This window comes from Diospyros lotus, chromosome 6 (assembly GCF_014633365.1).
Source record: "Diospyros lotus cultivar Yz01 chromosome 6, ASM1463336v1, whole genome shotgun sequence".
In the NCBI taxonomy this organism is placed as follows: Eukaryota; Viridiplantae; Streptophyta; class Magnoliopsida; order Ericales; family Ebenaceae; genus Diospyros; species Diospyros lotus.
The window spans coordinates 19,600,086-19,613,713 of record NC_068343.1 but is presented as its reverse complement, the minus strand read 5'-3'; the positions used below and the strand labels follow the sequence as shown (position 1 = coordinate 19,613,713).

Here is a 13,628-nt window from a genome sequence, read left to right as displayed (position 1 = left end):
TAATGGAAAGTTTCGAGGTGCTGGCGTGTATTGCAGAAAAGGGCTCAAAATCACCTTAAATATAATATAAGTCACATATAGGTTGAAGACACATGCGGGCGCGAGCGGTCGCGCGCGAGGCTGCCAGGTGGTGGACGCGGCTTCGAGTCGTGGGGGCTGCGTGCGCGGGGGGGGGGGGGGGGGGGGGATTTTGGTTGATTTTAATCAGCCATTGGACGTCCGAAACGACGTCGTTTCGGTGAGGCGGTGGCCTCCCAGTGGCTGGCCTGCGCGCTGCCACGTGGCCGCGTCTCCTCCGCTTATTTTTGGCCACATTTAAGCCCGATTTCGGGCGTGATTTTGAGCATAGAAACAGTAGCAATTTCAGAGAAAAACTAGCGCGCGCACGGGAGAAATTTGTGAGATTTTGGGGCTGAAAAATTCGGATTAAATTGTGTTTAATTCCAGATTTAATTATCCAGGTATGTAGAGCAGCTAGTAATTAATATTCTGTACGGTCAGAATTTCGTTTTGCGTCCAATTTTGTTAATTTTGACAAATAATTGGGATATTGCAGTTTGTATAATTTTTACTGCTTTTGGACCCAACGAACCTAGGATATATCTGATAAGGCAAGTTCTTCTTACCTATCTCGTCGTTTCTTTCGTTGGCGATTTATTGGGCCTTCTTTCGTTTGTTTCGGCTATTAATTAATTATGAAGTTTTTAAACGGTTAGTTTAAGATTTAATTTATTAAATGGATCTCGTGGGTTTTATTCGTTGGTTGCCTATGGGGGTTTGTGCCACCCCCCTGCCTGTTGGGAATGATGTCGTACTCACCCGGGGCTAGGTTCTTAGCGGTTCGGGTATTAATTGGATTTTTGGTTATTTTCTGGCTGGAGCGATTGTGCAGTGGGGGCTAGGATCGGCGGTTCGGTGACGGAGTGACTGTCGTACGGTCTACCTTAGGCCGCCGGCGAGTCTCTCCTACCCACTGTCCGTTGACCGGTGCCAGGCACTGCTGACTAGCTTAGCCGTTATGTGATTATAGCATGCCTGCTTATATTTTATTCTCGTTGCATGGCTTGATGTGCACATGGGTACGGGCTGCATGTTGGGATTAACATGATTTGGTTATGCTTGGTCACGGGCATTTTAGCTTGATTATGATGCATCCAGCACGGGCATATGCATTGCGTGTGGCTTACTATATGGGCGGAGCATGGCCTGATGCTTGGATGTATGGGCGCCTGGTATCACGTTGATGCTCACTACGCCATTGCATTTTATGTGCATTGCATGGCTACTGATAGTATTTAGTTCTCGGACGGGAGTACCGTTCCGAGGGAGCCTATGGCTCGGTTGTCGGGAGTACCGACATGGATACGGGTGACGGGAGTACCGCCTCGGGACAGTGTGCACAGGTTTGTTGAGGATATTGTTGCCTTTTAGGGCAGCGGCAGGTTGGTATGGGACTTGGGTGCCAGGTGTCTTGTGTGGGCCCCAAGGACCGGTATGTGCTCTTATTATGCTGCACTGTTGTGTTATAGCGTCTCATGACTTGTGTGTACTTGTGGGGCTGTGTTTGGGATGGTCTCATCTTTTATTTATAGCCTTTCATTTCTTATAAACTTGCTGAGTCTTGCGACTCACCTTGCTTTCCATCATTCCAGGTAAGGGTAAAGCAAAGGCCGAGGGCGAGGATCGTTCCACTTAGCAGCCGGCCGCGTTGGTTCGGTGTACAGTTAGTCGCCCTCGTTATCTCTGATATTTTGTTGGTATTTTTGTCCCTCATTTTTAACTGTGCCGGACTATTCCCTGTATTTTCATCTGTTGGCACAGGTGTCTGTATATTTTTATATATACTCCTTGACCGCCGTCCCAGCGAGGTACCTGCGGACATGTATGTATATCATTTTGCTTCCGCTGTGGCATTTTTTTTTTATGAATGCATGTCAGAGCATTTTGTCTTGTATTTGTTTATCTTTCCTTACGTAAGCGCTTTCGTTTGGATAGACCAGGTGATTGGGATATCTGGGCGGGGGTGCTTACAGATGAGCTTAATGACAAACCTACGGCATTTAGTGCTCGGGAAACAGTTGACATGAAGAAAATGATTGAGCAAGTATTGCAGAGAAATAAATTATTACCAGTTTTAGAAGAGCAATCACGAGGGAGGTTGCCATTTGTGGCCGAAGTAATGGAAAAGCCCTTGCCAAGGAAGTTTAAGATGCCCCAAATAACTCCTTACTCTGGCAAGGATGATCTTTATGATCACATACAGAACTACGAGTCTTTGACGATGCTCCATGGATAGGATGATGAGATAATGTGTAGGGCCTTCCCGTTAACCCTAGTTGAGCATGCTCGGGCTTGGTTTAGTGGTTTACCCGAAGCATCTATTTCCTCGTTTGGGCAGCTGAAGACAAAATTTATCAAAGCATTCATTATTAATAGCCAGAGGAAGAAAGACGCGACATACCTCCTTAGCATTCGACATGGGAGCAAAGAGACCCTACGCCATTATGTGGACAAATTTTGGAATGCTACGCTTGAGATCCACAACCTACCGATTGAGATGGCAGTGTTTGCCATGTTCTAAGGGGTGCGACTGACTTCCTTCCAAGAATCCCTATCTCTAGACCCACCAAAATCCTTAGCAGATTTGTTCGTCAGGGCCAATAAATATATACACCATACAAAAGTAATGAGGACTGTGGCAATGGATGAAGACAGGGAACGGAAAAGAAATGAGCGAGATATTGAAGAAGATCTTAATCGGCGACAAGAGAGGACCCGAAGGCTGGATGATGTTAGGCCCTAGTTCAATCACTATACCCGGCTCACCCAACCTCGATCTACCATATTGGCAGTCATAGAAGGATCAAGTCTAATCAGACTTCCAAAAAAGGTGGATCGACCTATAGGAAAGAATCAGGATAAGTATTGTCAATAACATAGGACTCGTGGCCATTCCACTGATCAATGTAGGGAGTTGAAAAATCAAATTGAGATGCTTATTCGGGAAGGGCACTTACAAAGATATGTACGAGAAGAAGAGGAAAACAATAGGGAGCCACAAAGAAGGGAAGAGAGGCCTGAAACACAAGAAATACATAATCTAAGACAGCAAGAGAGAGGAAGCGACTATAGACAAAATCTCCCTCTAGATAGTGAACCAACACATCAGGTTATACATGTCATTTCGGACGACAAAACCTTGGCTGGTGATAGCTCATCTTCCTGAAAAGCCTATGCCCGTTTGGCCTACCAGGTTAATTCGGTAATGGAGGTTAGAGAAAATGAAGAGCCCATTATGTTCGCACTTGTCGACAGAGGAGATATAATCATTCCACATGATGACCCGATGGTAATCTCAGCTGTCATTGCAAAGTACCCAATTGAGAGAATTTTAGTAGACAACGGTATCTCAATTAACCTCATTTATTGGAATTGCTTCGAGCAAATGCACATTTCACAAGATCGATTGAAAAATATCTGTTCCCCTTTATATAGTTTCACCGGGGAGCCTGTCTTGGTGGCTGGTTCAATTCAGTTGCCAATCACGTTGGGTTCTGATCCTCAGAGAACAACACGTCAGGCCTGCTTTATGGTGGTTAAAGCCTCATCAACTGTATACAATCTAATTTTTGGTCGTCCCTTGCTCAACGACATAAGAGCCGTAGTCTCTTCCTGCTATTTGTTGATGAGATTTCTTACACCCCAAGGAGTGGGACAAGTCCGAGGGGATCAACGGAAGGCCCGCACGTGCTATGTTGCATCTACAAAAGGGAAACAGAGTGAAGTGACTTTATTGATTGCCAAGCAAACTATGCAAGATTAAGTTGTATTATTCCCTTTATTTGAATCATAATAATGTGAGTTTAAAATGGTATTGTGGACGTAGGCACATTTGACTAAACCACATCAAAATGCCTGTACTCACTTTTGCGAATAAATTATCATTATGGCATCCACTATTAACCACCAGATTCCATCAAGGTTCCTTTCAAACGAAGACCCGTTGCCTCGCGCATGGCCCGGCAATTGAGAGAAAGTTAAAAACCTGTTGCTCTGCTTATAGCTCGGCAACGAGGGAGATAACAAGCCCATTGTCCCACGCGTAGTCCGACAATAGGGGAAAAATAAGACGTTGTCGCTCATAGCCCGGCAACGAGGTGAAAGCTAAAGGTTCATTGTCCTGTGCATAGCCCGGCAACAGGGAGAAAACTAAAAACTCGTTACCCTACTCACAGCTCGGCAAGGAGGTGAAAATGAAAAGCTCATTGCCCCGCGCATAGCCCGGTAACGAAGTGAAAGCTAAAAGCCCGTTGCCCTGCTTATCGCTCGGCAATGAGAGAGATAACAAACCTATTGTCCCGCGCGTAGTCTGACAATAAGGGGGAAAATAAGACATTGTCCCGCACATAGCCTAACAATGGGGTGAAAATAAAATTACTATCCTGCAAAAAGTCCGATATAAATGAGCCATAATATTTGTTGCCCCGTGAGTGACCTACACCGCTTCTCCTGGTGACCTAAGGCCCATTACCTTACTACTAGCTCGACATTGAGGTAAACACAGAAAGACCTGTTGTCTTGCTAACAGTCCAACCACAAGGTGAAAACAACAAGTCTGTTGCCCTACTCATACCCCGGTAACAAGAAAATACAAAAACTAATTGCGGACGTAGGCGCTACACCGAACCGCGAAAATAAAAGATGTACATTCTTTCTAATTGCGAACGTAGGCATTATGCCGAACCGCAAAAATAAAATATTGCAAACTTAGACACTGCGCTCACAATACCAGCGAGCATGTACACCTGAAGCTAGAGAGCTGCGCCATTGTAACAAAAAGGCTCATTGCCCCGTTCACAACCTGACGATAAGGAGGCAAGAACATCCCGTTGCCTCGCAAGCAGCTTGACAACGAGAAGACATGAAACCGTTATCCTACGATACATTGAGGGAGCATAATTCCAACGGCCCCGCAAATGACTTACACTACTTCGCCTGGCGTCCGAATGGTACAATAACTATTTCCCTACAAGAAGAGATGTCATATTCATCATTTTGCAAGTAATCCGACAAACTAGAAAATGGAGTGACAATCATCACGAACACCTTTGGATTTGGAGAAAATTCCCAATATGCCAATTCATCTCTCGGCAACATGTAGATACATATACGAGCCAGTAATGATATGGTCATTCTTGACTTGATTTGAAGATCTTTCTGAGCCCCCGTCACCTCAAGAGCTGGGAACGTGTGAAGAAATTGTGTTTATACTCCTAGAAGATGAAGAACTGAATGCATGGACCACAATTGCAAGGGCAGGAGCTTCAGCACATCATTCGAAGACTCTGCCACATCTACTTGAAGCCATCGCGCTTATGAGGAGTTGAAATATGAAAATGCCAGAGCCACAAATAACATAGAAGAATTGTTGAAATAATGGCTAAATGAGAACCTCGAGCCTTCTTTTTTAAGGGCACACAGGGAGCAGAATGCCAAAGACAGCTATGAAAGACATGAATGAGAAGATTGCTACAAAATAAAGAAGAAAAAATGACCTCTTAAAAATAGGGCAGTGTTGCAGGCAAAATGCTCTTCCTCCCGAGGGACCCGACAGAAAGAGCAAGGAGCAATTGTTATGCCTGGGGGCTGCCACAATGGCCGTATGGAAGCGGTTTAAGGCCGTTTCCCCCTCCCCCATGCTGCCACGCGGCAACGTGGCCAAGGAAGAGGGACTCTTCCCCCTTTGCCACGCTGCCACGCGGCAGCGTGGCTAAAGAAATTAAGACCCCACCCCCGAGAGAGTCTCTCGGGGGTACCTTACACCCTCAAGGGAGGTCACTCGGGGGTGCCTAATGTGCGCCCTTTGCACGCGCTTGTGTGCTTGCACCCATGCACCCTTGCGCCAATAACTTCGCAAGACTTGGTCAAAACCACCTCCGATATACCCGTCGAGAAAAATGGGTCACACGACACATGGATGCCCTTTCCATCGCTATAAATAGGGGGTATTTTCCCTCATTCGGTATGCAACCTCTCACTCTCGTACTTACTTTTTGTCTTCAAGCATTTCACTTCTACGAGGGACTAACTTAAGCATCGGAGCGATGGATGACCTGCTGGAAAGAAAATCGATTAGAGGCGCGGGTGAGAATCCCCGCGTGGACCCTCCAATGCTTAAGTTAGTCCCTTGTAGAAGTGAAATGCTTGAAGACAAAAAGTAAGTACGAGAGTGAGAGGTTGCATACCGAATGAGGGAAAATACTCCCTATTTATAGCGATGGAAAATGCATCCATGTGTCGTGTGACCCATTTTTCTCGGCAAGTATATCGGAGGTGATTTTGACCAAGTCTTACGAAGTTATTGGCGCGATGGTGCATGGGTGCAGGCACACGAGCGCGTGCACAGGGCGCACATTAGGCACCCCCGAGTGACCTCCCTCGGGGGTGTGAGGTACCCCCGAGAGAGGTTTCTCGGGGGCATGAGAATACCCCCGAGAGACTCTCTTGGGGGTGGGGGGGAGCCCCCTCTTAACTAATATGCAATCGCATTGTCCAAGATTTGAACATGCAATCTTGACACCTAGCACCTGAATTTCGCGCAGAGGACCACTTATACTATCCCAAGGTGTTAATTTTTTTTTTTTTAATATTTACGTGTTCATATTATGTGCATGGAAAGGAAAATGATTTTCTGTTTACATAAATATTTATAAAAAGTGTAGTCATAGCAAGACGAAAGTATTTCAGCATGCATGAGTGGAGATGGATCCACTTCCACCACACGAGACACCACAATCTCCAAAATCCTCTTAGGCTTTGCCTCAACCTCCACTATCTGCCCAGGCCCTAACACATCTTCCACCATCCTTCCAGACTCCATCACAACCCTCATCATCTTACACAGGACTCAACACATCTACTTAGGCTCCAGTAGCATCCACCTAGACTACACCACAACCTCCAGCATCTAAAAGATTATCATCTATACCACGCCAGTACTGGACTATTGTTAATGTGATAGGTACGTGTATAATATTTAAATAAATTGTACTTAGTATCTACGTTCTTTAATGATCAAATTGGGTATATGTCTTATGATTAATAGATGAGCATGTGGTTATAAAACAAGAGAAGGTGAAGGTTAGGGATGTTTGGTTGCTTCCACATGGTAAATGTGTAATGCTAGAATCAATGGATCCCTCCAATTAATAGGGGATGTATAGCTAGCCTCTTTGAAGGAATTTCAGGGGAATTGACATGTGATTTTGTGTTATTTTCGATTAGTTATGAAAAGTGGCATAAACTCCAAAAACATATAAAGATGATGTGTATACAAACAAAATCATGTTATAAAATTAATATGGTTTGTTTTAATGCATTTTATGAATATATTGTTATAACTAATATTATTTTTTTTGGTAAGAAAAATTTAATGTTATTGAGAGACATATGAATAACTTCATTTTGAGAAATCTTGGAAGAAATAGAAAGATTATAGGTGCAGGTTGTATATATCATGAGTGTTATGATCCCACTATTGATTGAGAAGCTAACATGGCAAAGCACCTATCAGACATTTCTTGTGACTATGGGGCCCCGTGCCCAGACATTTTTTTTAAATTTATTATATTTATTTTGAATTTACATTTTTGCCACCCAACTAATCTTTTTGTTCAAAAAAATTTGAAGAATTAGGTTATTATGGTAATTTTACTTATAATTTTAATTCATCCTAAATATCCTCTTTCTTTCTCATGTTCTCTAACGTTACATTATAATATTTTTTTTATCAATATGAATAATTATTGTATAATTTTAAGTTTTATATTTTTTGTCATCGTTGTTTATCCCCACTACTTAAATATCATGGATGCGCCCCTAATTGGGCGAGTTTTATTGATTATTGTGAGAGAGGCAAGACTACGATAATGTTAATAATAACTTTAAGTTAAAATATTATGGTTCAAAGTAATAATTTTGTTCATGTTGCATGTGTAGGAGATGTGCCAAAAAGAATGTTAGAAGATCGATCTAAACTAACAATTTCATACACTAGAGGGTTGAAGAGTTTGATTAAAAAAAAAACATGAGATGTTATATTGTAAACATTAATCTAAAATATGGTTTTGTTTTTTCTAATATCAAGTGACATTAATGTGAAATTGTTTTAGATTACAATAAATTGAGATTGGTCACCCCATGAGTAGGGATTCGTTGTACATTGCAACACATGAGAAGATGGATGGATCTTTTGTGAATGAAAAAGCTGGAATCATCATAAGTGTAAATATTGTTTGTATCCCATAAAATGCATTTTTGTTTTTATTACTATAATTGCATAAACAAACTTTTGTCTAAATGGTGTCTTTTGAGTACTTAACTTTGATTTTTTATTGCATGCATATATATGGGATAAAACATTTGAGATTGAGAGCTAATTAAGATACCCCTTCTAGTAAGTCTTGGTCTCACAAGATGACAGCCATTATCAAGTTTTTAGGACCACTTTAATTTAGATTCGGTGGAATGTTTCTATCTTCCAACAGTGCTAGTGCATCTGTTTTTGACTATCAACAAGTGTAGACAGAATTGCAGAGCAATAAAGAAGAAGATGCCATGTTCGGAGGCATAATTGGACTAAGTAATCAAAAGGGTCAAACTATAGAAGAACAATTGGACTCAAGTAATCAAAAGGTGAAAATAGAAGCAAACTTTGAAACTTTGCATCGAGCCGTGCCGTACATTTTTTGAAACTTTATGGGGAATGCACCACCAGATTTTGATTCCTCCATGTGATTATTAGTTGTGTGTCTTCATAAATAGTCTTAAGATGTATCTCTAATTAGGTTTAATGTACACTTCATATATTATTATGTTGAATCACAGAGTGGAGATTTCTCAGCAATTCCCAGATGCTCTTCTAGTGCATGGTGGTCATGACCAATAAACTACGCCATTTGTTATTTGAAAAATTTGGACATGAAAACATGCTTTTAATTTATCATTTTTGACTTGGAGATTCAAAGACCTCTTTTGATAATGTAAGCTTAACTTGAATTTTTAATCCATGATTGATTGAATATTTAATAAATGCTTGTATATGTGATTTGAAAATTCATCAGGTTGAAATATTGTGTTGTAAACAATACAAGTTAAAAAGGTTATCATGATTTTAAGATATTTGTTTCGGGTACTAGAAAAAACAAATATGATCAATGAATAGTCTTGGTTATTTAGTGACGGTTTTAAAATTGTCGCTGAATCAAAAAATACAGTCTAAATTTAACATTTTCAAAACGTCTGCTAAACATAAAAAATAGAAAATAAAATACAGTGACAGTTTATAAACCATTGCTAAGATAAATAACAATTAAAAATTAATTAAATATCTAAATAAGTTAAAATTTTAATATAGTGATGATAAGGAAACCATTGCTAAACAAAAATAAATAAATAAAGTTGCTAAATTGAATACAAATAATAAAAAAATAATTATTTGTTAAGTGATAAATTTCAAGATAAGTTGGTGTTTGGTCGGTATTTACTAAGTTGGTTTTTTATTGATCCATTAACAATCATATGCTATTTTCTTTAAAATAAAAACTAAAATATGGTGGATTAGATATAACCCAAATAATATATTACTTCATGTTCTCACAATGATGTGAATTGTTAACTGTTAAAATTTAAGAAGTAGCCCACACATTATTATGAAATTATTTAAAATATAAATCTTTTAACTATTTTTACAATAAATTTATAGGACAGAAATGAGGATACAATTTAAAAGAGTCTTCTACCCAAACCCTCCTACTAATAATTTTAAAATGATAGTGATCTTCTATTTTATTAAAAAATAAAATAAAATAATTATTTTTCCTTCTTTTTTAAACTCTGTGCAGTCTCTTCTTGCTTCTTTTTCTCTCCAAACAAATTTTCTAATTAGAGGAAGTAAATTTATAAAAATATATTTTCTAAAAATATATGTTGTAAACATTTGAATGTATATAAGTATTTTCTAAAAATATATGTATAATATAAACATAAATATTTTACAAAAAAACTAAATTTATATAATTACAGAATTATATAAATTTAGACTAATCGTTTCTCTCCCTTTTTTCATTTTCCAACATCGACGATGGTGAGGGTGTTGACAGCACATTTCCCCCTCCCTGTCTTTCACTCTCTTCTAAATATGGATGGGTTTGGGGGCAGTGAACTCTAGTGATGGAACTTGAACTTCATAGTTCGGGTTCTGCATTAGTAACAATGAAGCAACTTGTGTAAATGGACGAAAGGAATAAGGCCTACGAAGCCAGTTATCGTTACTATTAGTCGTCATCATCAAACCATTTCAAATTTTCCCCCAGAGACCCATTTGAATAATTAACATGGCAAGCAAGCCAAATACTTATCGAATGGGAGAAAGGTTATGTCCCGGAATTATCCTCAAGAAAGGGGATTTGGGAAAGTGAAAATATCTACATACCTTTCAAAATTAGGGTTCTAAGAGTCTCTGGATTCCGTGTTAATTGCAACCCTTACTTCTCTAACAAAGCCCTGATAAAATCATGAAGGCACCTAAACCCCATCCATCCTTGGTCTTTGCTTGGCAGTTGGCACAAATTACTCCTCTTGATCCAATGCATCTTCTTCCTAGCTGGTATTACTACCACAATTCAAAACTATGAGACTGCACGGCAATCTCGTCACCGTAGCTTTGTCAACACATGTTCATGGAGATTCCGTCAATACACATATCTTTAATTATCTTTCATCAACATATATCTGATCATTCATCACCATTAATTAAAGTGGTAATTGGTGGCGCTGTTGACGCCCCATCTACATATATGTATATGTTTCTCAAGCTAACATACTGCAAGCAGCTCCCCCAAGTAATTAAGTTAAAGCCAGACAATCACAACAGCCAAAAGCCAAGTTTCAAGCTTCTGAAGTCGCCGCGGCGGCGGCGGAGCTGCGGTAGCGGTGGTTTTCATTATCTTTCTTGGAAGCTGCCATGGAGCATTTCTCTTGCCTCTCGTCATTCTTCATCTGCTGCTCTCTGCATTCTTGACTGCAAAATGCCGTATCCCCCCTGCAAAAATATATAAATTCATTAATTATGATCTATTTGTTAATGCGGATATATATTCTTAATTCCTGTTTGGAAACTTATTGAATTTACATAATCTACCAGTAATTAATATTAGAGATCAATCATGTACACGAATACATGAACAAATATATATTATGTGCTTATTAAATGATTTATCAATAATAACATAAAAATAATTTATATATAATTACTAATTACCAAAGAAACAAGAATTTTTTATGTAAAATTTTTCAAAGAAACTATTCTGTTCTTTTCTTTGGAAGGCATATATGTACAATATATATATATATATGGATATATGTATCTGTCTTTGAACACAAATCTATGAATCAAATTCAAGAAAGTTCAATCTTTTACATGAACCGTCAACACGTATATATGCGTGTGTATCTATCTATCTATCTATCTATCTATCTATTTATATATATATATAGAGAGAGAGAGAGGGGGGGGGGGTACCTATACATGTAGATGTCACGGCTAGGTGCGAGACGGCGTCCACACAGTCCACACCTGAGCAAAAAGGGAGCCGTCTCCATAGCAAAACCAGAATCGCCGCCGGCGGGCGATGGCCGCTGGTACCTAGGAGACACCATCGCCATCAGGCGGCCGTGATCAAGCCCACCCACTACCACACTCATGGAAGCATCCGCATCTCCGGCGTCAGAACCGTTCATCGCCAGGTGGTTCTCCGGAGGATCGGACGGCCCCGATGCTTCCATGTTGATCCCCGTCATGCTTGTTGTCCTCCTCATCGGACCCCTCGCTCGCTTACCCAACAGCATCTTACAGACAGAAGCAGAAACTGCTTGTGTATATATATGCAAAATAAATGGAGAGAGTCTCCGAGACTGTGGTGAGTGGGAGTGGAAACAGAAGGCGGGGAGAGAAGGAAGATAAATGGGGAAGTATAGGGGGGAGATTGAATCAGGGACGTTGATTCCCTGATTCGATCAACGCTTATTGGAAGGCCACGTCAGTGATCACCTTCCAGTCTTTTAAATTATTTCGTCATTTTTTTTTATCGGGATTGTTCATACTGGGGCTAGTGGGCGATGATGATGAACAAAGAAAGTGTTGGCCCTCTTTACAGTGATTGTGACACCAACGGGCGAGAGCGGGCTGGGCCCCACATGCGGGGGATCTACAGTACAGATCCAGCGGGCTGTTGCTACTTTTCTCCAAGGTCTCCGGGAAAGCTTTTTTTTTTTTTTTGGATTTTCTGGGGAAGTTGAGTTGGTACTTGGTCGTGTGAAACAAGCAAATATAAAATCACGGGAAGAAAATTCCGATCTCACGGTTGAGGCGGCCTCACCGGCTACGCCAGTCACACATTATAAAATGACATTGACAGGTATGTTTTATATTTGCAAAATAATTTATTAAAGAGATCTCTTTTATGATGATGAATCATTTTATTAATATACTTTAATGCTCCTACATTACGTTTTGTACATACGATATGTACTTAAAGTTCCCTGTCAGTAGCCTCCACTTGGAGGAAGGTTCTTTCGTGAGATACTAACAAGTCTTTCGCCGTCTCTTGACTGGAGTTCGCATTGTCAATGGGAGAAGCCTCTCCACATCAGAGGAGAATAGTTTTAGTTTGCGTAGCTACTCTTATGTGAGTGATACGATTCATAAATTTAAGAAAAAACCGATAGATACTTTGTTAATAATTCATATTTGGGCATGCCACGTCAAGTGCTGGCTGGTCTTTTTCTATAATCTTAGACGCCCGTAGTCGGAAGCTGAAATGATGGTCGATATCGAAGTTTGATGCTTTTGATTTCCTCTTGGATTGGATTGCTAGCTAATTCTGCTGTGGACATGGAGGTCTTGGGTTATATTTTCTTCGGTATAGCTTTAAGGCCCATATATTTAATTTGGACACCTTGGCTTGCGTGTTAGGCCCATATATATTACTTCTTTTTTAGGTTCCATTTTTCCACCTATTGTTAACCCTCCTAGCTCACCAGCCTCATCTTTGGGGAGATCATTGTAACGATTCGTTAGAGGGCCTAAGCATTTTTGATATTTTATTTTGGATTAAAAAAATTTTACTTTAATTAATTGAGGGTTGCAAATATTTTTCTTTTACTTATTAAAATAAAGAGTAAGTAGAAATAAGAATTTTGTAGCCTATTCAAATGGGATCCCAAAAATGTGGGGAAAGTCCAAATAAATTGGGCCATTGAAATGTGTTTAGAGTTTTAATTATATCATGAATAGGTTTGGATTATGACAATTTATTTGGGTTAGTGGGTTGGGCTATGGAATGGCCCACGGTATGAGCTGAGCCTAATTGAGAAATGAGATTTGAAATTTTGAGAGAAAATAATAATAAATTAAATTGGCCGTCAAATATCAATAGTGCCATTGGTCTTCCATTTGACCATTGTAAAGGTGAAGGGCAATCAGGTTATTTCGACCAAGTTGCAGGTGCAGACTGTGCATTTCCCTCTTCATGCTTCAGCTGCATCAATGACCTTTAATTGTTGTGTGT

General features: G+C 40.1%; 1 protein-coding gene across 1 annotated transcript; it reads right to left on the bottom strand.

Moving 5' to 3' along the window:
- Window positions 1–10,746: 10,746 nt before the first annotated feature.
- Window positions 10,747–12,015, bottom strand: LOC127804126 (FCS-Like Zinc finger 7-like). Its single transcript, XM_052340872.1, has 2 exons — window positions 11,582–12,015; window positions 10,747–11,101 (listed from the first exon to the last, which is right to left on the bottom strand). The coding sequence occupies exons 1-2, from the start codon at window positions 11,905–11,907 to the stop codon at window positions 10,948–10,950; spliced, it is 480 nt and encodes a 159-aa protein (XP_052196832.1). The 5' UTR covers window positions 11,908–12,015; the 3' UTR covers window positions 10,747–10,947.
- Window positions 12,016–13,628: the final 1,613 nt, after the last annotated feature.